The following is a 27,850-nucleotide window of genomic DNA, read 5'->3' as shown; positions in this document are numbered from 1 at the left end:
CTGTTCTACAATTCAAACTTTTTATTTTCTAAGAAGCCAAACCCTGATAGTGTGACATTATCTCATATCATTTATGAGCCATTTTGCATGAAAGCTTCGGCAGACAATTGGTTGACTTTGGTAGCATGAATAGCATGCTGAAGTGTTTGTGCAGCCACACTGGCACAGCATGTATTGACTTTATAACTGAAGAAGCACATGCACTGTTGTGCTATTTACTGAACTATGCTACACCTGCAGATCAGACTTGACAAATGAACCAAAATGACTGAGAAAAACTGTAACACACAAGGTCCTTTCAGGTAATAAAACCAGACATACAGTACCAGACAAAATAAACACAAGGCTGACCTATGAGATACTCTTTGAGTCTGTATGTGTCTGGTGTGTCCTGAGGCGTTAATTGACATTGGCATCTGACATTGGTCCATGTGTTAAGTTAAGGTACTTTATTTGACCTGAAAGAAATTTGTCCTCTACATTTAATGAAACCAACAATGAAGCTCGAACTCAAAGTGGCTAAAAAATACCAAAAGAAGCTGAGTACACACCACTACTAGGATTATACCCAATCTAAAAGGTGCGAATTCATTCTTGCATAACTCCTCTATGTTTAATCCATCCGGGGGTAGTGTACACACATACACAGACACACACACTAAGAGCAGTGAGCTCACCAGGAGCACACACACACACACACTCTAGGAGCACACATACACATCCAGAGCAGTGGGCAGCCCTTAATGTGCAAAGCATCAATTGCTCAGTATTGTTGCCAGTACAGTGGTTAGTATCCCGTCTTCCAAGCAGCTGACCACAGGTTTTGTCTCCTGGCCACTACAGAATGCCTTTTGTAAGTCGTTCTGGACAAGTGTGTCTGCTAAATATCTGACCTTTACCTCTGCATCAGTTGAAGCAAAACGACAAGAGAAATACCACAGCACCCATGTATGTATCCTGTCTCTACACCAGGGCAAACTAGCAATGAGGCAAAACACACTTTTACACACCTCAGCAAACACCCATAAATATGCATTTCTTTCGAGGCACTATTTTGTACATATGTGTACATGTTATATACAGTAAGTGCTTATGTGAATGTGTTTTAATTGAGCACTTTGGCGCTAAGTAAGTTAACACATCATTAAATCAATAGATGTGTTCTGAAGTCAACTCTATCTGTATCTCTTTTTCTCCGTGTCTATCTGGCTACAGTATCTCTCTGCTCTGATTGTCTCCTGTGGTCAGGCTACTTATCTTACAGTATCTTGTTACCAGTAGTAAACAGAGTCAATTCCGCCATAGTCTACTCCAGCAATGGCGCTCTTTTGTCTTGGTTGGCCTCTGCGGAGCTCCTTTATGTTAAGCAGTGATCTCAGCATCTACAAGTCAAAGTGGTTTCTGTGGCAAAAATACATGTCAGCTGTCCCTCATTCTCAACTACTTTCTCACTAACCCACAAGCCCAAACATAGCTCTCATCTGCAATAAAGCTCAACTCTTGCTCTGTAGACTAATGGAATTCAATATTTGTTGATATCTGAACCCATAAAACACCAAACAAAACATCAGAGCGAGCTCACCGCTCCCCCTTTCAGTGATTTGCTGGAACCAGTCTTTTTTTACAGTGTACTCATGGAATGGAGAGCTAGCGGATTGTATTCAATGAATGTGGCAAAAAGTTTTAAGGTTAGAAATCACTTACAGTAGAATTGCTAATGGTACCTTTCAAGGTCTGCACCATGACACTTTCCCAGACATGTTGAGAAATTATCATGGAGAATGGAAAGGATAACGGCAGGTATTATGACAGCATGAGACAGTTCGGTTTTCAAGCCCTGAATGTCTGGAAATTCAGTTTTAATTATAGTTTCTTGTTATCATGCTTTCATGGAGGCTACAGGCTCTTTAAGCTTAGCCTATTTCCTAATTGGCTGATCTACTCATTAGATAGCTTGATGGGAACAAATTACATAACATGTCAAAGAACCTGATGAGAATATGACACAACAAGACACAACAATTATCCTAAGTCGTAAGCCCTGATTGCAACACATGGTTTTGCCTATCCTTGAGCTCAACTACATAATCAGAAAGTCTAACTATGGCATCTTCAGTAATATAACTGTAACTGTGCCATGTTAGTCATTGCCATGTTAGTCCTAAACACTGCTCTGGAACAAAATCAACACTACAGATTACCCACAATTTAGCCAAGGACATAAACTCTTCTCTGGTGTTTCACTGGGAGGTCATCTGAAAATCCTCTGTTTGGGAGGGTCATGAAGTCTTTCAATCTGAAACATTTGAGCAAATTTCCCAAACACATGTTGGGAACTCAAGTTAGTCCACATTGGTTTCCTGCAAATTTTCAAAGCGTTCTGACAAGAGCTTCAAAGCAAGTCTGACAGAGAGTTGTTGACAGTGGCAAGAGCCACACAGCCAGTCAGGTGAGATGCCACTTGTGGTTTATACTTCTACTTGTAGACTGACTCTTTAAAAATGTCACCTTGACTACAGAATCCAGGAGCAGTTCTAAGTAGCTTTTACTGCCATTTGCAGCGCTCTCAAAGCACCTGTTTATGTCAGATACCACTACAGCAACGTGTTCTGTAATCTCTGAAGGTATGTGGAATGATGTACTCTAAAGCTGGTCAGCTCTCATCACAGAGAGAAAAATGAATTCTCCTCGCCCTTAGGTTTTACCTACTGTCCTTTCTTTGTTAGGTAAACTGGTTACTTCTGGCCTTTAATATTTTTTCCTAGATGAAAAAGCCCCGATGTCTGGCTATGCATAATTAAGTTTGTTTTCTTGTTATCCTGTGTTCATCAAGGGCCACAGGCTTGCTAACATGTTGCTGAAGAGTTTTACTTAAAGGCATTCTCACAGCAAGAAAACTGGTTTCTAGTGCGTCTAAACATTTCTGCCAAGCTCAAAAGATTCTTATGCAGTGATAATGAAATAACCTCCAGGAATGTTCCAACCAACTACTCCAACAACTTTTATCAGTTCATTGTATTCAGATGTTTAGTTATACATCTCCCATTTCCTTTGGAAGCAGCTTCATGACATCTTATGTACTCAGTTGTGCCTATGGGCATGGGTGTGCTCTAGATGTGTCAAATGATGGGGAAAACTGAACAAATATGTGAGCAAGGCACCTGAGGAAAGATGCCATAATCGTTTTTATCCTCACTAATGTACTCTCTCTCTCCCCTAGGCCTTAGTACGTTCCAGTCACAGCACCTGAATGCGCATAGTCACATATGCATGCTGAAACACACGTTTGACACATACATGTATCTGTCTATCTTAATCAGGGCAGCAGTTTTCAGATTACAAAATGTGCTTATATAATTGCAAAAGGGTTCTCCAATGTTTTCTCAGTTAAACTTGAAGATTAGTAAACAGAATGTGTCTTTGGAACATTGGATAAATGGTTGCTGATAATGGGGAATGCAGATATTGCAATAAAGATCAACCATTTCCTTTCTACAACAGTCGAGAACCCTTTTGCATCTAAAAAACTGCTGCCCTGATTAAAAAACAATGCAACTGATCTCAGCTGGTGTTCTGTCTGTAATGGAGTGGAATGGAAATTTCTAAGTGACCCCAAACTTTTAACAGGGAGTGTACATCTACAGACACACACACACAGACCCTCTCTCTCACACACACACACACACACACAGAGAAATACATGATACATGTATGTAAGTGTACAAATGCGGACACCCAATCAAGCATGTCCTTACATAGAATATGTGAGTGCGTGCGCACACACACACGCGCGCACACACACACACACACACACACACACACACACACACACACACACACACACACACACACACACACACACAGCTAGGCACGCATTCCCAAATAATGAGAGGAGAGAACAAACACAAAAGGCAGGGTGTGGTAAAGCAGGACTCGACAGATAAATATGGAAAGACAGATTTGAAAAAATGTTTCAAGAACTCAAAACACACACAGAGTCTGCCAACCATCACAATCCATTAAATGCCAAGTCCTCTTTCGTCATGATCCTGGAAAAGGCCAACTTGACACGTTTAGATTGGCCTTCTGGGACACCATACCTCGTATTCCTATATCTTTTAGTTCTCTGTGGATGAAGCAGTGTTGTATGTTGTTGTACGTTGGCAAGGACACGTATGCTGTAATGGTAATCACTGGGCTCTACAGTAGTTCTCCAGCATTTTGTTTGAACATGGTAATCTTACTCTGAGGGCGCAGACAAGCTGCAGAGTAGGGGGCAGGGAGCCGGATATGGCTGTAAAAGGCCTAGAGGGAGAGGACAAAATATTTACTCTATCGCTCTCTCTCTCTTTTACTTTTTCTCTTTTACTTTTTAATATTTCTCACAAAATCACAGTAAGTTATCTGTGCCTCTAAAACTTTCTAACTATAATTATCTGTCATCCCCCCTCTCTCTTTCACACACACACACACACACACACACACACACACACACACACACACACACACACACACACACACACACACACACACCATCCCTTGTTACCTTTCTGCTCAGGTGAACTTTTTATTGTAATGTCCAAGTGACTGCATACTCAAACTCAGACTGATGTGACCATTGACCTGGTATCAATGACAAACAGAAAGAGAGAGAGAGAGAGAGAGAGAGAGAGAGAGAGAAAGAGAGAGAAAGAGAGAGAGAGAGAAATACTGTATGCATACACACCCATATTCCCCTCACTAATACATAAATGACAATGACTAATTGGATTAATATACAGTGTGTATCAAGGGAAGGGAAATCATCAAGTGAATGATATCAGTGCACCTGTATAATCATTATTCACGTGGCAACCTTGCAGTTCTCAAAGATATCACATTCCAGAGGGTTCCTCTGACAAATATATTGTGGTTCCAAAAATCCCAGCTTTAATGTGTCTGTACAAGTATGTGCTTTGTTCTAATAGCCTGTAGAACATCAAACAAAACTGACAACTGTAATCACTTTTGGTACATACACAGTTGGAGACTACTGCCATCTCAAACAAGTCTCATATTGCTGTTTGAAATGACAACAAACGTCATAAATTACACATCCTTTCCTTTACACCACGGAAACCATTAAATAAGAACTAGGGCCTCCAGTAGCAAAATACCTCATTTAAAGTGTATGCTGTCATAAACTGAGTAATTTACCGTGTGCCTGTAGTTATGATGGAAACTTCAGTTACACAGACTGATCCACCCTAAAAAAACATTTACTTTGTCTACTTAACCAAACCCTTACAGTTGACCAACCTCACTGTCTACATAGCCACTGTAAATATCTCACATTTGACTTGCAAAAGCTTGGTGGCATTTGCAAAGGGATGGGGGACAGAGCCCAAGAATCAGAATTTAGAATGCATCCAGATCTGGAATGCCATGCTGGGACTGCTATCCCCACAGGGGGTGTGAGGGCCATGAATGTTGCATGAGGGAGGCAGTAATGCTACCCGGCCCCTCAGGCTTCATTGTGACGTGGCCAAGCCGAAGTGTTACCAGAAAGCCTGTTCAGCCCTTACAGAGGTGTCGAGTGTCGGAGAGCAGAGACTGAGTTAGCTGGTGGAGGGGCAGAACGTCTGGAAAGTTAAAACACCAAAGAGCTTCTATGCTCTCTCTCTCTCTCTCTCTCTCTCTCTCTCTCTGTTTCTGTTTTCACTCTTCTCACTTTGTTTCTCTCATTCATCTCATCTGTTGTCAAATCGCAACAGACAACAGATGGACGGAAAAAAAACACACACATATTTGCACACTGACTTCCTGGTTGACAGGGACCAGCATAGTAGGGATTTGCATATTGGTCTACGACATCTCCTCCGAAACTTTTGCATTGCTTTTCAGTGAGCCACTCACTCAAGGTTCACCCTGCATACTTTTACAACCCACACTTGTGTTCTTGAAAAGTCCAACTTCTACCAACCAAAATACCCACTGACAAAACACACACACACACACACACACACACACACACTGTGTTTTGAACTGGACTTACATAGGCATCAGGGAAGGCTCTGTATTTGGGGGGTGGTTGCTTGGGTGGCTCGGGTTCCGGCTGAACCTGCTGGTGAGCCTGCTGACCACGGCCGTTGTTGAGGTCGTTGAAGAAGGACGATCCTACAGTGGAGCCCAGCGGGCTGTCACTACTGTAGCTGCGCTGGAGGCCGAGGTGATGCCTGCTGTCCAGGGGGTTCACCTGCTGACTGGCCTGGCCCAGGCCGATGTGCATGTCGGCCAGCGGGCTTAGCTGCTGCGGCGGCATGCTCATGCGGTCAGTGTACCCGTCCAGGGTGGTGGAGCTGGCGGGCGAGGCGAGAAAGGACAGGCGCTCGATGCGTGACGTGTTGAGGTTGTGGTTGGCCTGCACGTGCCCGCCGCTCTGCATGCCCCCCAGGCCGAGCTGCGCCGAGCTGATGCGCTCGTGGCCCCCCATGGTGCCCGTCTCGGGGAGTGAGCCCGTGCGGAAGAGTGACCGCTGGGCTTGCAGGCCGTTCTCCATAGACTGGAAGGCCTGCTGCTGGGACTGGAAGGCATGTTGCTGCGGCTGGTAGCCGGAGCTGAAGATGAGGCTATTGTCCAGCCTGGAGGGGCTCATCATCCCGCCATTGCCATTCAGCTGGTTGAGCTGGTGGAGCTGAGAGGTGTCCTCCTCGCCGAAGGAGGAACCGCGCATGACGATGCTGGACGCCGTGGAGGCCCTGAGCGGCATGTTGTGGCCGATCTGCTGCTGCTGGAGCTTCATGAGGGTCAGCGGCGAGCGCATGTCCTTGGTCGTGTTCCAGTTCAGGCCCAGGTTGGCCGGCAGGCTGACCGGGACGTTGCCGTTCAGATTGGAAGAGAAGAGCATGCTGCTGTCGGAGGTTCTGCTGGCGGGGACGCTCGAGGCGGTGGACGGCTCCTTGGCAGGGCTGTCCGGGATGTCCTCCTTGATGGGGGGAAGAGAGGGCGCCCCGCTGAGGCGGGAGCTCCTCACCCTGGATGTCTTCTCCATGGTCTTCAGAGTGTCCATCAGAGTCTCCAGGTGTGGGGAGACTGGCTCCTGAGGACTGACAGGGCTTGTGCTGATGGCAGTGGAGGAGGCACTGCCGGCGGAAAAGGAAGAGGAGGAGAAGGAGGAGGAGAAGGAGGAGGTGGGGGAGGAGGAGGGTGTGATCTCCACGCGCGTGGCCTTGAACACGCCGCTGTAGTCGTCCGGCTGCACGGTCGGAGAGGTAGGACCAACACCGCTGCTGCTGCGGTCAGTGAACAGAGGCACGTCGGAGCCTGAATATAACGCTCTGTCTCCTCCGCGCTCCAGCACACTCTCCGACTCTCTCCCTCCCTCTGCACCGCTCTCCCCTGCAGGTGTCAGCGCAGGCCCCGCCCAGCTCCTCCCACCTAGCTCGCTGGGCTGGACTTCAGCCCTGTCGCTCAGCCAGCTCCTCTGGTTGCCGGGGGAACTTGGCAGAGCGGGGGAGGTTGGCTGCATCTCAGGTTGCTCCCTCTCCTCGGAGGTGAACCGGTGCGGGGTGTAACGGGCCAGCTCCAGGGGGAGAGCGTCGGTGACAGTGGAGGGGGAGGAGAAGGAGTAGGAGGGGGAAGAGACTCCTTGTTGATGGTAGTCTAGGGTCTCGGTGAGAGGTACTGCTCCGGTTCCTGTGTTCGGACGGTACTGGTAACTGTAGCGTGTCTTCCAGCGGTCCGAGGCCTCGTTGTTTGACACAGTCGGGGAGCTTGGTTCAAAGTAGCGTATGGTGCGCTCTGGGGCCTCCGGAATGCCAGCGATGGAGACTTTGTAGCACTGTTTTCCATCTCTGTTTTCGGGTATAGATGAGGAGCTGAAGGTGTATGTGTTGGGGACTTGCGATGTGGACAAGTCTTTGGTTTCGGGGGTAGAGAAGGAGCTGAAGGAGAATGTGGCTTTGGACACTTCCATGGTGGAGGAGTGTGTTGTGTCCGCAGATGTCTGGTATTCAGTTGGACCTGCTGCACCATGGACTATTATTACAGGCCTGCAGAGAGAAAGACAAAAATCGATCAACAAATAGAGTTAGACAGACGAGTAGGTAGATAGGTAAATAGATAGGCAGATGGAGAGAGAGAGAGAGAGAGAGAGAGAGAAAGAAAAGATGATAGTCAGAAATAGAGCCAGACAGAAAGAACAGTGGAGTGGAAGAGAAGAGTGCAGAAGATGGAAAAATAGTGGAAATAATAAGAGAAAAAGAGAAGCAGTAGAAAAAGCTGAGAAAAAGAACAACAGCATGAACTGAAAGGTCAACAATCAATCAATCAATCAATAACAGTAATTACATTTACATTTACATGTAAAGCACTTACAGAAAGTGCTAATCTCTTTGTCTATCAGGTTTTGGCAGTTTTCTGAGCCAAGGTTATGGTTATGCAATCTCTTCTGTCTACCCTTAGGTTGTACCCGCTTTGCTGTGAATACAATTATTATGACACAAAATGGTTTATGGAATCTTTTCAGTCTCTCTATCTGTCTCTGGAGATGATAACAGCAATGCTTCACTTTTTGGAAATCCGTCCAAAACGACTATGGATGGGAATAATCTTCTCTCCTCTCCATTTAGGCCCTGCTGATTAGTTCAATAAGACATAACACACACTTGTCTTATGTAATAAGAATGTACGGCAGGCCTATGTCTTACATGATCTAATCAGAATAGATGACATGTCCTAATTTGTGTTGAATAAAACTGCATTCTATTGTAGGATCACAGCAAATGTATTTTAAAGGAATGATGGGACCTGATTTTCCTCCATCTTTCCTCACATCAATAGTCTGACACTCCCATTTGAAGACCAAATTTGTCTTCAAAACAAAGTCCATTTAGGCAAGTCCCTCCACTCAGCGGCCATATTGCAATGCTTTTTGGGAACTTATCGGGCATCTATTTCGGATAGAACTGCGCGTGTGCAATGCTTCACGAATCACGACACACCAACCTCGCTCCAGCTGCGAGATCAAAACACATCATTGGCACAATGTATTCCCATGTCAACTTTTGGCAGCGGAAGGGGCAGAATATGTGCAGATGACTGCCATGTTTGCGTTACGAACTAACCCCATACATTTCTATGGGAGATTCTTTGAGAGCTGTGTTTCCTCATTAGAAAGTCTCTGTTCAAACCCTGTTCCTCATACATTGTGCACAACAGCAAATGTTACATATTTAATTGTAAGCTACTTCAAAGTGATTTGAGAGCTACAGTCCATACAGTGACAAACAGCAAAAGCAATCACTGCAATATTTAACACACCAAACTTTCACATACACATGGGCTAGTCTATGGCACATCACATCATCAAAGTTGTCATATGACATCTAAGCATATTTCCTAAGTCTAACTTCCCGTACACATGCACACACCTAGACAAACACGTCCCCAAAACTTCTAATTATGGACACCAGCCCATCTCATTACCCAACCCAGTTCATTCAACTCTTACACGGTACAATACGTCAGGATGCTTGGGTTTCCCGGACTAGGGCTTGGGTCAAAGTCAAAGAGTTGCAGACTTTCTGAGGAGAGAGAGAGTGGGGCGTGAAACTGGCCTTTCTTCCCTTGTGGGGGAGGATCTGATGGAAGGACAAATCAGAAGTCACAACGTTTGTGAGTCAGAAATGACTCACAAATGTTAGATTCAGACAATAATTCCACAAAAACAAAACCTGTTCAGTAGAATGAAACCTACCACACTAAGGCTTTAATAGGAGTGCTGCATTCTTTGAAGGTCAACATTTTCCACACACACTACTCACATAACCTTTAATGCAACATATCGTGCAGTGTCTGCCAAAATGTGAGCATTACGAAATAATGATGATTACAGTGTAGTCACCATACCAAATTCCTTTTTAACAACAACAACAACAAAAGAAAAACTGCCCAACCGTGTGTGCTGTAAAGCAACACAGATTAAGGTGGTCTTGTATTTAATAAATGCACGGAAAGACACAAAAGAGAACAATTCCACATGAGTAACAAAGTTGTCTGGTAGTCCAGACACAGGGCTTAAAATTCATTTTTCAAAATGGGGGGGAATTCCCCCCTTAGGTTATTAATGTAGGGGGGACTTACACAATTTGGGGGGGAGGGGGGGTCGATTCTGATACCAAGTCAAGAATTGCGATTTCAATACTTCGATACTTTTTTAAAAAAAGTGTTTGATTTTGGGGCCCCCACCACCCTGACGTCATCAGTAATATATACTGTAGTGGGATCATTCACAACAGTGGACATCCTAGATTCTGCTTGACTCTCTCCACACACACAAACACACACTGAAAATGATAGCTTATGTGATATGTTTCTATCATATATTTTTGAATTCATATAGAGTGTATTTATTTAATAATGCATATTTTTAAAGTATAGCATTTTACTAGTAATTACTAGTAGCTAAACATATTTAGTAATTTGAATGCCTCATATTGACGTTTAACCTATAACACTTAGGCATATCTTTAATGTGGTGTGTAGGTCCAATTGAGTGCACATTGCTGATGAGTAGGTGTAATTGAGTGCCTGTCACTTTAAGAAAATACGTGAGAGTAATTCTATGTAGTAATTAGCCCCCCTTCAACCTGACGGTTTTAGGCTATAGTCGCTAGTGAATAAAAGTTGTGCACAGTGCGGTATGTGTATGCAAATCATTATGTTTTCTATGTCATTAGATACAATAAATGTTGAAAAAACTAACATGTCGAAGACAATCTTTCTGGGATCAAGTGTTGACGTGACCTGACTGAGCTAGCAGGATAGTTACCAAGGAGCTCTTTCCAGATGTAAAAGTTTGCCATGGTAGCGTAGCCTATTTGCGTAAACGCAAAGTGGTTCTCTCTCTCTCTCTCTCTCTCTCTCTCTCTCCGTGTGTGTGTGCGTCTGCATGAGGCTATGTTCAATTCAACTCGGTAGTTGATCAGTCCGGTCAATAGCACCGCATTCACGCCACTTAATGATTAGGCTATATTAACGTCATCAGACAGGCTGTAAAAGTGTATGCGGGAATTTCTCGCATTATGATGGCTAGAGTTGCGGGACTTGAACAAATTATGCGCAATACCCGCAATCCCGCAGTGAAATTTAAGAGATAATTAGTTAGACGAAGGTTTTAGAAGTAATGCATGCTAAGGATTTTATGTTTAGGGACACCCTGTTTTATACCCTCCCTGTACTCCTTGCAAACTGTTTTATGTTTTATATTGCATTTTATGTAGTTTTACTGAAGTACAACTAAGAGAACAGAGACCATATACACTATGCATATTTGACTTTTAGATAGCTCTTGTATGTGTCCCAACTTGCCGGGCCATAAAATGATTTTCAGTAATTAGTGGTTTGTGGTGCAACACTGGCTAGAACTGCCCACACTGAGACAATACTGAAATTTAGCAAGAGCGACTTCATCAACAGTCTTTATTCAAATGCGCCATACATTCCAACCAAAGTGAAAGTGTACTGTAAACTGACTGGTTGATTCAAACAATGCTTGTTTGCTCTTTGTAATATTTGTATGCTTTGTCTTCTGTCATGCTTGATACTGTCATTTGTGGCTATGTCTCATGTTTGTCTGTTGATACTGTCATGTGTGGCTAAGTTTCATGTTTGTCTGTTGATGATTTATGTCCTACATGTATTGTACGTATTGTACTGTACATGTACAGTACATGCCTGTCTATTGATGCTACTATATGTCTTACATGTATGTATTGTTTCTGTCCTCCTATCCTTAAATGAGCTGCCCAGGGATGCAAAAAGAATTTCAGCAAAAACTGACAAATAAAGTTGTATCATATCATATTGTATCGTTCATGCTCCTCTTGGGCATAACACTTTGTGTTTTATGGAAGGATTGACATAAAACTGGTTCAATGACCCTGTTACATTTAACATGGTTTGTAGCTCGGGAGACATTTTCAAACAAATTCAAATCTGCAACATCAGCTGACAGTTTAGGAAGCTACAGGATGAGCATATGAGATTTGGGCTATGGAGTGTTACTTCACTTTACTTACAGTACTTCAGACACTGAACACATCTTAAAACAATCCAATTGACTAGGAAAGATGACTTCTATCTACTTTTTAATAGAAACTTCAACTGATGATGACGATGACGATGACGATGATGTTGACGATGACGACAACGATGATGACATCTTTGCAAACAAATTGGAAGTGATACTGGGCTCAGTGATATAAAGGCAATTTTGTCAAATGAGAATGCTTTGTACTCTCTGTTCTATACAGAATAGATCATGTAGTGCCCCAAAAGAAGGTCACACCATCCTACAGCCTAGTCTGCTAAACTGCCTCAGCAGCCACTCCTGCTAGCCTCAAGGCCTAGATGGATTAGCCCACATTCCACATGAATCTGTGAGAACATGCAAATTAAAGGTCAACTTTCTACAGGCATACTAAACACTGTGCCTGAGCATGCAATCATGGCCACAACTCTCTACCATGCTCTTCCTACCACCCCATAACTCACTATCTTAGATTTCAGGAGACATTCAAAAATGGACCAGTGTGACAGTATGGAAATCACAATCACCATCAACTACCACAAAACAATTACCACCAGAAAGAAAACACTAGAATACAGGTGGTTGAAATTTGCCCTTGGCATTTGCCGTCAGGTTTTGAGGACCGCAGGACCAGCAGAATGACGAATGTATCAGGGCTGCCCAAGATAATGGGTAGTGTCCAGTGAACTGGGAGCACTCACAAAAAATGGAGTGACATTGTGTTATAACCTACAGTACATCTTGCTTTCATGCTCAGAGCAGAGATGGTTAACACTGAACGTTCTCACAAATCAGCCAATGAACTGACCGTTCTAGCCAGTCATCTCTCATCCTGGTGTCAATAGAGGTAAAACACTTCCTCTTACTCACACAACTTATATGTCATGACATATGACCTGATGACCTTTCATCTGAGGACATTCATATCGTGCAGTGTGCTCTGCTCTTTCTGTATTGTTGTCATTTACTTGACTCAAGCATGACTCTGATAACAGTTGCATATGATGTCTTTTGGTGTGCCAGTTGACTGGCACTTGGCGCTGCTACTGAGTATCTTCCCTCCCATATATTTGAGATAGCCTACTATTCCATCCCACACCTGCCCATCCCAGTTTAGCCATCCAAAGGTGTGATCTACCGTAAGAGGGATTAAAGGACACCAGATGACTCATATGGCAAATTACTATAATATTTCTTTGACGGGAACCTTTTTTTCTGTCACTTTCTCTCTCCTCCTACTTGTGTTTCTCTGTCTCCGTCTCTTACTCTCACACACTCTCACGTCTACCGTTTCCTATCTAGTACTTTTCCATCTCGCATGGCAGAATAACTGTATAACTCAAAAACTCTAGAATGCTTTGTAAACACTTCTAATCCTGCAAGCATGCGGAGAGAGAACACAGTCCTGTGTTCCCGTCTGAGTTCCACAGGGCATCGCTGAGCAACACAGCCTTCAGTGAACCCACCTCATCAGATATCTGCCAGCAACTCTGCAGAGGCACGGATCAGAGGTGTAGATCTCGCACGACACAGGTGCCGACAAACAGGTGCTGTTTTTCAGGCGGGGATAATGTGAGCTGTTGACATTCTCAAACGCTGTTTGTATACTGAAACTTGGGTTCCAATGTATTCCTCTCATTCCAGCCGTATCCTATGTGTGAATGAAGACTGCCGATCTGTCCACCTAACAGAGACAGTTCTAAAACAATCTTTCTGTGTGTGTGTGTGTGTGTGTGTGTGTTTGTGACAGTGTGTCACACTGGTGGTAAATGCAGCCAGAGTCAACAGTGTTGTCCTCAGAAGGTCAGAAAAGAAGGCCTTAATCATTGTCTCACTGTCAACACAGGATCATCCACCCACAATCTGGGCAATCCATTGGCGCTAAGAGAATTTGGACACACAAGGTCCCCCTCAGTAGTGCTCACAAAAATGTTAGCCAGGTGAGGAATGATCTGTGTGTGTGTGTGTGTGTGTGTCTGTGTCTGTGTTTTTTGTAAGCTTGAGGTTGTATATGAATATGTGTTTGTGCATGTGTGGATCTGTAGTTATTCAAATTTTTGTTCATGTTGTATTTCATCTCACAAAAATGTCGCTCTCTCTCACACGCACGGTTTTTGTCCTAACTGCCTTTAAGGCCTTTCCTGTGTGACTTTATATCTGACATTTGTTAAAGCAATTGTTAATTTGTTAAAGGCTACGTTTTTTTCCCCTTCACACTAACATTATAATTTCTCTTTAACCTCTGTGAGGGGATGTGCTTGGCAAGACTGAAGTCCTAACAGGACTTACAAACTCACTAAATGATTATGCACAAGGATTATATCACACTACTGCCCTCTGTGGGTGGAAGAGGAAATCTCCGTTTGTTGTTTCAGACTAACAAATGGGTTCCCCATGACCACTAGTTGAGGTTCACATTCTCCAAAAAGAGTCTGAACCAATTACAGATGAATATCTGAATATTGCAATATGCTTACAGTTTCATCTCAGTCACTTTGGTAGATTTCTCAGATCAGAATTGTATCTCTTGTGCACATCTTAAAAGCAATTTCTCCCCATCTTGAACAACAGCAAATGTTTTAGTTTTTCCATGCAATGTCTAATTGCTAATGTCTGCTGTTTTTTACATTAAAATGGCTACTATGATGTTGGTCAATATGCCCTCTGTTGCTGAAATGCACTATTCTATGCTGAATTAGCCTTATTCACCCGGCGGCCAGAGCGAGGCTACAGGGTACACTTGGCATTACACCTCAGTCCAGCAGATGGTGGAGGTAATGCACTCCGTTTGCAAACTGCCAAAAAAAACTCACTGAAGAAGAAGAACAGGCCAGCGAACCCTTTCTTCTTTTTTGATGAGCTTTATTTTTTTTTGGCAGTTTGCAAACGGAGTGCATTACCACCATCTGCTGCACTGAGGTGTAATGGCAAGTGTACCCTGTAGCCTCGTTCTGGCCACTAGGTGAATAAGGCAAATAGTCCTATAAAACAAATAGGCCTGCATCGCTTGAGTCGTTAAATACAAAAGTGTAGAACTAGTTGTCATAAGGTGTTTTCTATGTTTTACAGTAAATTTGACACTTTTCTTTTGCACAGTGCTGATTTCTTTATGCTGTGGCAATGTCTGTCAACAAATTTCAGTACAAACAGTACAGTAAAACTGTATGGTAAAAACATACACATATCCAGTCTCTTGCTGTTTTGAGAAACAACTGTTGTGGAAAAAATTAAATGATGATTTGAGAAATGCACCAAAGTGACTGAGAAAAACTGTAACTATGAGTTGAAACACTATCACATAATGTATAAAAAATAGCACCTGCTATTGCTGGCATAAAAGATTAATACAAAACTTGAAGCAGCACTATGCAAGTGTTTTACTTTAACATAACAGCTTCAAAGCGAATTTGATGGTAAACAAAATTGTAATATTGGAGTCATTCACCTAACTTAGCCATAGAGCATAGCTGATTAGCGACCCGCATCGGAAAACCAGCCTGGCAACTGCAGGTCTCGTTGACCAGGATACATCTTGCGAGAGTTGTGAAACATTGCCTGGTTAGTAGATATATAACAAGCCTATATAACATTACATAACATGACACTGGATACAACAGCAATGCACAATTGGCTGGAGGCAGTCAGAAACTGGCCACATACCAGGGATCCATAATGCCTCCTTCACAGTGGCATATATACTGCCAGCAGCCTGAATGCCCAACCAATGAACCAACAAAGCAGCCTTCCTGGGGATGCTAACATTACCATGCCTTGCATGCCATCTAGTGGACATAATGGAAACAGTTGCTTTATGTTTTTGTTTCTGCTTTGGGTTATTCTACTTTGGTCATTATGGCATGAATTAACCCCCAGTCCAAAATAAATAATAAAAAGAAAAAATGAAAAAAACTTTTGAAACAGACTGAAAATATTTAAAGGCGCAGTCAGTATTTTTACTCAATTTCAAACCCATAACATTTTTTTTGTCACATCCAGCAATCATCTCATGACCACAAGCTTCCCATTCTGTACACAGTAAAAAATGGTTTCCATAGGCAGCCCAGGCTAACAAACAAAAACAAAACCATTCGTGGAGTTTCTCTGGAAATAGGGAGGGAGGATAGATAGATACTTTATTGATCCCCAAGGGGAAATTAAAGGTAGGGAGGGGTGAGCTACTCTCTGGTATGTTTCCTTTAGTCTTTGGTCAAAATATAATGTATGGTGTTTTGTGTGTTGCTTATTTAAATTGCTAATAAATTTAAATATAAACATAAACAAACACGACTTCCTGCACAATCGCTGACTGCACCTTTAATGTAAATTGTTTTAATTTACAAATTTGCAGCAAAATTCTTTTTTTTTTTAGATTTTAGATTCAACTTTATTGTCATTGTGCAGAGTACAAGTACAAAGGCAACGGAATGCAGTATGATTATGAGTACTTCCTGAACCCGCTGCTGTGTCTCTTTGAACAAAAGTGTCTGCTAAACATAGACTAGAGCACCTTTATAAATGCGAGCCTTGGGTGCACAACCCTGAGGGTGCACAGCCCAGAGATTTGCATGATGAGCAATTAGATGCCTTTCCCACGTCGTTTCATAACTCAAGTATGCTGACTTTGCACAAATGGCTAATAGCAATGTCTCACCAACCAGCAACCTGAATTAGTTGTGGTTTTATACACCATACCAGACCAGCACACAAGTAGCAATACAATGTCTCTGTTGTTACTGCAAGGAGTTGAGCAATACCTGAAGCACCAGTTCGCAGAGGCACAATGCCACTGCTGTGAGTGATTTGTTATACACACAGAATGGATCTTTCATAAAATCACTACCATTCACTGTGTTGTGTCCAATGTAAGCTCTGCATTCATAGCTGAAAGTTAAAGATAAAGATTTGGTTAAAGGTAGGCTAAAGATTTTGCTTCAGCTTCCCAAAAGGTTGTTGATATATGAGCTCAACAGCCAATCAAATTACATCTCCCTTCTATGCTTCTGAAGCACTGTGTTGATTGGCTAAGATGTTTAATGCTCGACCCAGGCTTCTATGTTTAAGCCTGCACTGGATTAGTCTTTTTGAGTGCAAACAGTGCATGGACAGCTAGGGGACCACGAGTTTTAGAAACTTGACTTGTATGGGATTAGAATTGTGGACTGTACTTTTAATTAATCAAGTCAGTTGCACTCGGGCACAAGGTCATTCTGCATATAAACATATTGACGACAATCGTATATAAATATATTCTAAGGGAGGGCGGAAGAGAAAGTGACTTTGAAACTTCAAATGATATTAAAACTAGGAAGACATTCAGACATAAGCCCTCTCTGTCCCATTGCCTTTTCTTTCTCTTTTTTGTGTGGGTGAGTCTAAGGGGGTCAGGTAGCTGACAGACAAAACTGACATGACAAACGTCTTTCTGTAAGGTGTGGGTTCAGATGCACCAGCTGATAAGGCCCATGACTTGTCATGGCCGTCAATCGACAATTAGACCCGCCCATTACTCCATCAACATACTAGTCAAACTATACTTGATAGTGAAAACAATTCTTTACATTTCATTTTTTTTTTTTTTTTTGGCCCACCACCCCCCCTCTTCGGAGGACAACTTTATTTTTAATTAAGTAATATATTTTTCAAATGCAAATACAATTTGTCCTACCTCAACCATTAATGTGACCCTGGAATCATATAGCACCATGTGAAGTGAAACATCAAACACATGAAACGCAACAAGGTAACAGATAGACAAGTGAGACGGAGAGACAGACAGATAGACAGACAAACAGACAGACAGACACGGAGACAGACAGTGGAACAGGACAATGACAGAACTGACAGGACGGGACTCAGTTCTTTGTAATTGAGTAGAAAGGTCTGTGAGTGGTCATGATCGGGTCATGGGAAAGGGCTTTGGCAACATGCTATGTTTGGGTGTTGCTAGTGTGTGTCTATGGACCCTTTCAACAATAAAAACAAAAACAATGCTTGAACATTCTATTTGGTTCCCAATCTACTTCCTCTGCATTAAGATAACATATGGAATGTTAAAAAGGAAGTCTTGTGGGGCCAACTATGATGCTGATAATGGAACTCTCTTGAAAGGGTCTACAGAGACGGTTGATAAAGCGAGACGATTCATAAGAGGGTAAATTCTGGCACGTTGTGACGTGGGGTTCGAAGCTGTCACGCCCATTTAGGAGTCTAGCGGGAGGTCCAGTGTCTATGTATTCCTATGGGAGAAATTAACATTTTCACTGAATATGACCAATCCCTTAGCCCTACATTCAGCGATGTAAGTTTTGAACCCATTTTCTAGAAGCCACCTGTCTCCCTAACATTCCGACATTGAAATTGTATTTTCCAACGAAACAAATAAAGACAAAAATAGCTTTGTTCGTGATCTGTCACTGTCTCCTCAAAGCTCTTGTGCACAGCCACCTGTTCTCAGAGGCTCTAAACTCAGAGATGGTTGATAAACTAACCTAACATATTTTTTGCTAGAACCTTTTTTGCTAACATATTTTTTGCTAGAATCTTTGGGGTCTATATGTAGAGTGGTGAATGTAGGGGGGAAAGGAGGAAATAAAGTTAAATAAAATAAATAATTTTTAAACAATTGATTAATTAATCAATCAATCAACCAATCAAACAAACAAACAGATAAAGACAGAGAGGGGGGCAAGGAAGGGGGGGGGGGGGGGGGGGGCTTGGGGTTATGGTTTTGTTGAATTTAAAAATGATAGAAAAGGGGACCAGGTGTTTTCAAAGGCTGACATTTGCTTCTCTCTATGTGCATGATGTTTTTCTATTGTAATATATTCTGTGATTAAGTTTTTCCAGTTGTAGCGTGACTATATAAATGTGAAGATGTGCTAATAATTAATAATGAGAATCATAATTTGCTATTAAAATATTTTTAGTCAAATAAAAATGTGCAAATGCGGCAAGATAATGATAGACAACCAGTGTGAAACAAGTTAGACTTATAATCTTTAAAAACTTAGAAGCTTAGAAATGAAGTGTGTTTTCTTAATTAAAAGCATAAATTATTTTTGATAGAATAACCTGTTATAATTTTGCTTAAATTTAGAGAGTTCTTTTTCTTAAACATAAAAGAAAGTTTGCTTATAAACTTTTTTGACTTATAAAACTGTTTTGCTGAGACTTAAGGAATATTTACTTGAAACATAAAATGTGTTTGCTTAGATATAAAAAGATTGTGTTAGAATTAAAGTGTGTTATGCTAAATGAGATGTGCTTTGAACAAAATGTAAAGACAGAATCTAAGAACATAATGTACCAGCTGTAAGAAACTGTTTGTCAGCAAAACAAAAAGCTGACTGGCAACTAAACAAAAAAAAAAGCAGAACCAATATTTCATGGTAAGACATAATACCAAACTTTAACATGTTCTGCCTGACCTCTCGAGGGGTATAAAAAGAGAACGGCCCCTTGTTCAGGGTTCTTTGTTCTTCTTGTATCCTTGTATTTTTTGATTGTATTTAATAAAAGTCAAAATCCTAACCTTTGATTAGGAGTTTGTAAAAAGACCGTCTAGCATCTTTTTTCGAAATTTTCTGCCTCTCCTGAGAACCCCGGATGCCTTGCAATAGGGCCTTTGCTCCAAAGATTTGACTTCGCTCCGGGTAAGTAAGGCGTCCGTTTGAGGGCTACTTTCTAGGACACTGTATATGGGCAAAAAACATACTGCACTGACATACACAGGAGTAGTGAACTCAGCCAAGCATTCGGGAAGGAAAGTCCTATGCTCCAGGGCAGACAAAAAAACAAAAAGGCTTTGTTAGCAAATTTATTTGGCGCGTCAAATTGTTTGTGAAGCTAAAGTCTAGGACCCAATGTGGTCTAAATGCACATCGCACCCAAGCGAGGATACAGAAATCTGTTTCATAAATACAAGTGTATTTATGGATAGAATCTAAATTGTTATAGATCCGTTGTGGTCAATTGAAGTTCTTATATGTTACAAGAACTGTCATTTAAAAAGAGCCTTAATTTCAATTAAGCTGGCAAAAGCTCCCAAAATAATAGGGTAGTTGATCTTCCCTCCGATCTAGACAGACAGACGAATGTCTGTAGTGAGTTTTTACCTCTCAGATTTTGATGACAAACAACTATGGCAAATACAGCTCTGAATTTCTTCCTCTTTTAGTGAAGTTAACCACATTTTGAAGTACGAGTCGAAGGGAACAGGGAATAGCGACTAAGAGATAGAGAGAGACTCTGAAGTGGTCTATTTTCCTTAGCCCCTAAACCCCAAATTAGGGATTTTGATTCAGATAGGGAGAGCCTCTCCATCAAGTCAATCCTCTTGTACAGCCTAAACCCGTCGAAAAGGGGCCCCCGCACCAGACACCCACACTAAAAGATACTTCCTCTTTTACCCTGTGATATTATCACAGTCCGAAGACGAACACCAACAGGAGTAGCGATCTCTACTGTGTTACGGGAGCCCCGTATGCACCAGAGTGGACACAAAACGCAACACAGTGATTTCTGAAATCCACATTACGCAACACTTCAAAAACCCCTTACTCATCTCTCTAACTGTCGCTAAGAAAGTAGTCCTCCAAAACTGGAAATCAAAGAAATCATGCCATATCAATTCTTTACATTTCTGATACTGACACTTTCACAATCCGACTACATAAGGATTTATGAATAATACATTACTTGTGATGCAACGGTGCAGCTATTGTTGTGTGTGTGTGTGTGTGTGTGTGACTGTGCATGCATGCTTTTCACATATCTCTGCCACTGTTCCTGTCATCAACATCATACTTGGTGGATGTATGGCTGGAGATCTCAGTGAGTTGTCATTGTGAGTTTAGTTGATGAATGTTGATTGGATGTGAAATGTTGACGATATCATTAAAAGAATTTCCACAGATTTCCACCTCTCCTATATCATAACAGATACTTTCTCTACGTCGTATCTGTGGTCCCTATATTGCAGAGATCAAAATCCAATATGGGCACTTCAATAGTTGGTATTAAAGGTATACTATGGTATACTATATACCCCTTCAGATGATCCAGAACGCGGCGGCACGCCTGGTCTACAACCAACCCATAAGGGCAGATGTTACCCCGCTGCTCATCCAGCTACACTGACTACCTATGGTGACCCGCATCAAATTCAAGGCTCTAACGCTTGCCTACAAAGTAGTCTCCGGTTCTGCTCCCGCCTACTTGAATGCCCTCATACAGACATACGCTACCTCTAGACCGCTGCGCTCCTCAGACGAATGACGTCTAGCTCTACCACCGGTACGCTCAGGCCAATACAAACTTTTCTCATCTGTTGTTCCTCGTTGGTGGAACACACTGCCAGTTCCTACAAGGGTAGGGACATCCCTCTCCATTTTCAAAAACCTCCTGAAGACCCAGCTCTTTAGAGAACATCTCCTCTCATAGCACCACTTACAACAAGTCTTGCTGATCCTAGCACTTACCAGCCGTCTTGAACTAACACGTAACTGTTAAAAACAGCACTCACTGATGCACTTATTCTTACTGTACTCTACCGTTTTTTAAATTGTCCTAAAATTGTTGAGAATTGCTTTAAAACTTAAACTGTTTACGATGTTGATAGTCGCTTTGGCTAAAAATGCGTCAGCCAAATGTAATGTAATGTAATGTAACTATGTAGGTTTAGGTATTTTTGGCTACTGTAGAGCTCCCTCTAGAGTCGTGATATATTTATATTTTACTCTGATGTTAATGGAAATGCTTTTGTTGTGGAGGTGAAAGATTAACAACAGGCATCACAAGATTTGTCGGGCTGCTGTTCTTGAAGTTGCATGGCTGGTTTTCTCAGTTTGTGACTCGCTACATCTATGCTGTATAGCTATGCTAGGTGAAAAATGTGCCAAGTTCGTTTACCATCAAATGGGCTACAGTACGTAAAGGTGAAAATCTTGCATAGTGTACCTTTAATGCTTTGAACTGAAAAAAAGGCTTGAAAAGCCTACCGTAGTAAAATTGAAACCAACTCAAAAAACCATATAATGTATCCACACCCAAAGCCCAGGTTATTCTTATCACTGCATAGGAATAGAATATCTATCAGCTGTATCTTTGTATCAGGTATTTCATGAAAGGAACATATTTCTCTTCATGCATCAGTAAAAAAACTCTTTGGACTCATCAGCTGCTTAGCCATGACACATCATCTGACTGTGCCGGTGCCCATCCCTCGAAGGACAACCCTCAAGCTCCTCGGGGTGCATCCAAGCATGCGCATCCATCAAAGGGTGAGGCTGCACCTTTGGCATTCTTTATTGGGCCCAAACCTAATTCACCAGCCTATCATATAATATCTACCCTCAGTTGTGACCCACTCTCTGTACTTTGGAGATACAACGCCTGTGGGGTCATAAAACTAGCTTTGCCCACTCCCAAGGAGGCCAAAGTCCCGCTCATAAAACCTGAATGCATACACCGATGCATACGCCACTCTCGATGAAGATTAGAGTTGCTGAATTTACACAATCTGACAGGTGATAGACTTCATGACATGTGAGTGTAGTGAAAATGCACATACATGCGCGAGAATTCCAATGACATGCTCCCTCATAACAAGGTCAAAAGTAAGCTAATTTTGCAGCCAAAACACATAAAATGTCATTGTTTATCAGATGACTTGCTTGAAGGTAGTGTGAGAGTCCTGTGCCTCACACACATTTCACACAGAACATCAATAGCACTGTATGAAACATCAAGGGGTCTTTACAAAACATGCTTAAACTGGGAAAACACGGTAACACTTTATTTTAAGGTTCACATGTTAGCCACCAATACATACCTAATTAATACCTGTATTAGTGACTTGTAAGGCATGTGTTAGGCAACATTAACCATTTGTTAGGTGTGTATTCACACATTTCTTGTTCATGACGAATTAGGCCTTTATTATTGATATAATCTTAATAATGACCTTGTAAGCCTTGATCTCTACATACTAATTAGTAGTAAGTAACAAAATAGAATATGCATAACCTACTTGTATACTGTGAATAAATCCCAAATAGTAGGAGAACAGTTGTAGAATAAGCAAGTGTATGGCTCAACCTCATTGCTGCATTTCACTGCCCAGGTTGCTGTGTGAAATAGCACTTAATAACTGGGAGATTGGCTCCCATTCTAAAGTGGAAACTGGTTCCTTGGTAGCAAGCACATTATCATCAGTAATACCTCTGCAGAATGTACTTATTAGTCATGAATTGGTTCCATATTCTAAAGTCAGGCATTATTATTATTAAGAATTATATAATGGGAACTGTCTAGACTATAACTCCTGGTCAATGCAGACATTCTTTACCCTTAATACATTGCTAGTGCATACATTGTTCATTCAAAATATGGTCCCTGTACTATAGTAGAGGCTGGGTGCAGCAGTCATGTTACAGCAGATATTAAGAAGTCCATTGAGGACCTAAAGGCAAGGGGATACCTTCTCCCAATACTGATAAAATACTAGTCCACTCTGGCAAGTAAATAGCAAATGTTCTTTTGTGTGATTTCTTTACTGCTACTGTAGTTTTCAGGCAAATAGGCCTGCTGTGTACAAGTTTTTGATATGTGGTAGGTGGGTCCCGTTTCAAAGAAGACCACCACAGATGTGTTGAATGACAATTCTTTTGCCCTTTTTATTTGTTTAAAAGACGTGTTTTTATCCTGTCAATTCTAGTTAAAACTAGCTTTTGCTAGTCTTTTTGTGCTTTGTGAGCTCATTGAGAGTACAATGTAACATGTTTACAGAACTTGTTAAATAAACATTGTCAGTGCTGTCACTTTTCTCATCTTCTTTTCTATTCTTTTCTTTTCCCAGCCTCTACTTTAGAACAGGGACCATATTTTGAATGAACAATGTATGCACTAGCAATGTATTAAGGGTAAAGAATGTCTGCATTGACCAGGAGTTACAGTATAGTCTAGACTGTTCCCATCATATAATTCTTAATAATAATAATGCCTGACTTTAGAATATGGAACCAATTCATGACTAATAAGTACATTCTGCAGAGGTATTACTGATGATAATGTGCTTGCTACCAAGGAACCAGTTTCCACTTTAGAATGGGAGCCAATCTCCCAGTTATTAAGTGCTATTTCACACAGCAACCTGGGCAGTGAAATGCAGCAATGAGGTTGAGCCATACACTTGCGTATTCTACAACTGTTCTCCTACTATTTGGGATTTATTGAGACAGTATACAAGTAGGTTATGCATATTCTATTTTGTTACTACTAATTAGTATGTAGAGATCAAGGCTTACAAGGTCATTATTAAGATTATATCAATAATAAAGGCCTAATTCATCATGAACAAGAAATTTGTGAATACACACTTAACAAATGGTTAATGTTGCCTAACACATGCCTTACAAGTCACTAATACAGGTATTAATTAGGTATGTATTGGTGGCTAACATGTGAACCTTAAAATAAAGTGTTACCGAAAACACCTCACTCCCATTTCATGAGTACTTGAAAATCAGCCCTTTACAGACCATTTACAGAAAAATGCAACAGAATTTAATTAAACTATTAAACTATTAAAATATTGACAAATACTAAAATATTGAAACTCCAGATGCAGTTTTAACTGCCAGTGACAGCATCTAATGTGTATTGATCCATGACAGTGCATATAAGTGATAGCTAACAAACTTGATGCCTTACCTGTGCTGCTTTGGGAGTCCAGTGTCTGTCAGGTGAGGAGTTGTGCCCGCCAGCCCATCTGAGAATGCACTGCTTCCAGGCTCAACCATGCAGGGGACGGCAGCCTCTGTCCCAGGGTCAGTTCTGAGGAGCGCCAAGCTTGAAGCCTCTGTAGTAATGGCAGCGTGCCTGGGTGTGGTGCTGGGCGCTTCACCCTGCCACTGTGTGGGCTGTTCAAGGCTGCCCTGCCCTACTGCTCCTGTGGCAGGGAGTGTGTCTGCACTAGCGGCGATGGGTGTTTTTTGTGTGCCTGCTTGCTGCGTGTGTGTTTCTGCCTCCATGTGTCGGTGTGTTTGTTTTTCGGTGTCAGGGAGTCGCGTGTTTGCGGGGGGTGTTTGGTCAGCGTCTGCTGCGCGGCCGGTGAGGTGTGTGGGCCTGGGGTGGGTCTCGGGCAGGTTATTGGTGGATTCTGCCCCCGCCACACTACACTCATTTTCTGTTATCTTACCCCGGGCTTGGGGGAGGGGCTTTGTCCCAGAGTCAGAGAACGCTGCCAGGCAGCAACTGTTGAGTGACACTCCCCCCACCCTCTCCTTTCCGGGTTCCTGGGAAGGAGGGGTGGGGTCACATTCCATTGCTTCGCACACCTGAGCGACCGGTGTGGCTGGTTCCCATGGAAGAACGAGAGAGCTGTGCACAGGCCTCCCCCCTTCTACCTCCTCTTGTTTCATCTCCCCAATTATTTGTAACAAAACTTCCTGTTGTATATGGCTCTCTTCATCCATTGAGCAATTATTGTTACACATTTTTTCTGGGATTTCCTTTGGGTCAATATCTCTCTGATGCACTTGCACAGGCACAATAGATTCACTCACCTCCACCTGGCTGACCATAGTGGTTTCCCTTGGCCTGACCTCAATCCTTTTGTCCATTACACCACTGAATGCATCTTCTGTTTGTCTATTTTGCTTTTCGTCGAAACTCTGGGGGACAACTCTGGGGGCATCAACTGCATGTTCAGAACAGACAGTGTCTAGCTCTATGTTAAAACACTGAGGAATGTTGGTGATTACCACATCCTGATGTCCATCAACGCCTTCTGCTTTGTCACTCATCAGTGGATTTGCAGCATAACTTATTTTCTCTCCCGCAAAGCTGTTCCTCTGAGGACTAGGCACATGACATTCAGTAGCTTTCAGATCTGTCAGAGAAGCTAATTCTGTCTTGCTATATTGTGCAGCGTCTGCTATGGCTACATCCACAAGCACTGTTTTTTGACCAGTGACAGCATCCTCAATCCCCACCTGTGTTTTATCAACATTGCATATGTCAGTCGGCGCCTCCATGCTCTCTTCAAAAAAGGTTTTGGCATGTGATGGCGCTTTTGTACTCTGTTGGCCCTTTATGCCAACAAACCCAGTTACGTCTTCCAATGCTGGTGTTGCAAGGTGTTCATCAACTCCACTTGACTTGTCAAAGCTCTCATTGTTTTCCACACGTTCTTCAGTTGCCAAGGAACCCAATGAAGTCATGCAGGTCTTGTCATCTGATTCTCCATCCTTTGCTTCATTTCTGCCCACTTCCACAGGCATATTCCTTGGATCTGTCGGAGCACCTGCTCTGGTCTCTGTACCCTCAGCTTCATAATCCATGTGATTTTCAATCCCCATGGTGCTCTCTTGTTCTTTCACCATTACTACCTGGACTTCAACTGTAGAGATGCTATGGGACTCTGAGGCGACAGTATGAGAGAAGAGGGGGTTTATATTGGCAAGTGTGGACCTGGAGGGCATGTTGGCATGGGGATAATTCATGGAAGGATCTGACAGGGAATACATATCAGGTGAAACTAGTTCTCTGGTTTGAATTGTCTTAGTATCGGGGGAAGGGCATTGCGAAAGAGGGGGGTCTGATTCCTTATTCCAAAGTAGATTGCTGGAGTCATAGGTCGAGTTCTCCACCTCAGGTACATTGTAATGTGAAAAGGATTCCAAACTACTTCTAATGTTGTTGGAGTTATCTGAGCATTCCAGAGCACTGGAGACAGTGGTGCTTGTTAGGTCTGGGCATGGCCAGTCAGACTCTGAAAGAGTAGAGTCAGTGACCTGAGGGATGCAGGTCAAACCAGCAGGTTCAGGTTCAGAGCCTGGACATTCAGGGTTTGAAGGGTCAAGTACACAGAGATTATGCTGAGGCAATTTACTGGGACATGTTTCAGTTTCAAAATCATTTCCACTGACATAAGAAGTAGGGGCAGAAATTACATTTGCAGAGCTAAGCTTTAAAGGCTCTTCGGGCAGAGGCATGGTGTCATCATTAGGATGGGTGATATCACTGTGGTTAACAGAAGAAGTCAGGTCAGTGTCAGCAGTACTATCAGAGGTGTCAGCTTCAGTGTAGGTGACATCAGTACTGGAGATATCTGTATCACTGGGAAATGGGATGTCTGACAAGACAACTGGAATTTCACTTTCTGGACTGGTGATGTTGGCAGCAACAAAAGAGTTGTCATTATCATCGGATGTGGAGTCAGCATTGGGAACAATAGGCTCAACAACGGAAATATTAGGAATATTAATGTCAGTGGTGGCAGGAGTGATTTCAGTGCTAGGGGAGTACGTGGTAGGGTTAGGAACTGTAATATTAGCACTGAGAAGCTCTTCTATGGTGTCAGAGGTGGTAACAGTGGTAACGTTGGGAATGCTGATATCACTGCTGATAACATTATTTATTATGTCAGCATCAAGAGTAGTGATGTCAGCAGTGGTCTCAGTGGTTTCACATTCTGCCAGGGTGTCATTATTTGGAGAAATCGTGTCAGCAGCAATTTCTGCAGAGTAAGAAATGCTGCTTGCAGTTGTATCAGTGATGTTTGCCTTAAGAATGCTGATGTCAGTGCTGATTGCATAACCGTTTTTGTCAGGATTTGGAGCGGTGATGCAAGCAGTGGGCTCAGTGATTTCAAGTTCTGGGATCAAGGTGTCAGCACTGGGAGAAATCACGTCAGCGGCAAGTTCTGCAGTAGAAGTGCTATTATTGATAGCAATTTCATCATAACAGTCTGCTTTTGGAATGACAACGTCTGTGTTT

General features: G+C 42.4%; 1 protein-coding gene and 1 long non-coding RNA gene across 2 annotated transcripts in view; both read right to left on the bottom strand.

Annotated features, from left to right (window-relative positions):
- Window positions 1–25,434, bottom strand: part of crybg2 (crystallin beta-gamma domain containing 2) — a 37,438-nt gene extending 12,004 nt beyond the window's left edge. The window contains exons 1-2 of the mRNA XM_042077669.1: window positions 24,782–25,434; window positions 6,035–8,030 (exon numbers count right to left, since the gene is read on the bottom strand). Of these exons, the coding sequence (XP_041933603.1) occupies window positions 6,035–8,030; window positions 24,782–25,395 (2,610 nt within the window). The 5' untranslated portion in view covers window positions 25,396–25,434. The remainder of the gene's footprint in view (window positions 1–6,034; window positions 8,031–24,781) is intronic.
- LOC121696280 lies at window positions 14,870–24,264 on the bottom strand. Its single transcript, XR_006026276.1, has 3 exons — window positions 24,103–24,264; window positions 21,498–21,504; window positions 14,870–14,882 (listed from the first exon to the last, which is right to left on the bottom strand). It is a non-coding gene; the product is annotated as an uncharacterized LOC121696280 (long non-coding RNA).
- Window positions 25,435–27,850: the final 2,416 nt, after the last annotated feature.

This window comes from Alosa sapidissima, chromosome 21 (genome assembly GCF_018492685.1).
Source record: "Alosa sapidissima isolate fAloSap1 chromosome 21, fAloSap1.pri, whole genome shotgun sequence".
NCBI lineage: Eukaryota > Metazoa > Chordata > Actinopteri > Clupeiformes > Clupeidae > Alosa > Alosa sapidissima.
Note: the sequence above shows the minus strand (reverse complement) of the source record. Positions and strands in the feature narration are given on the sequence as shown.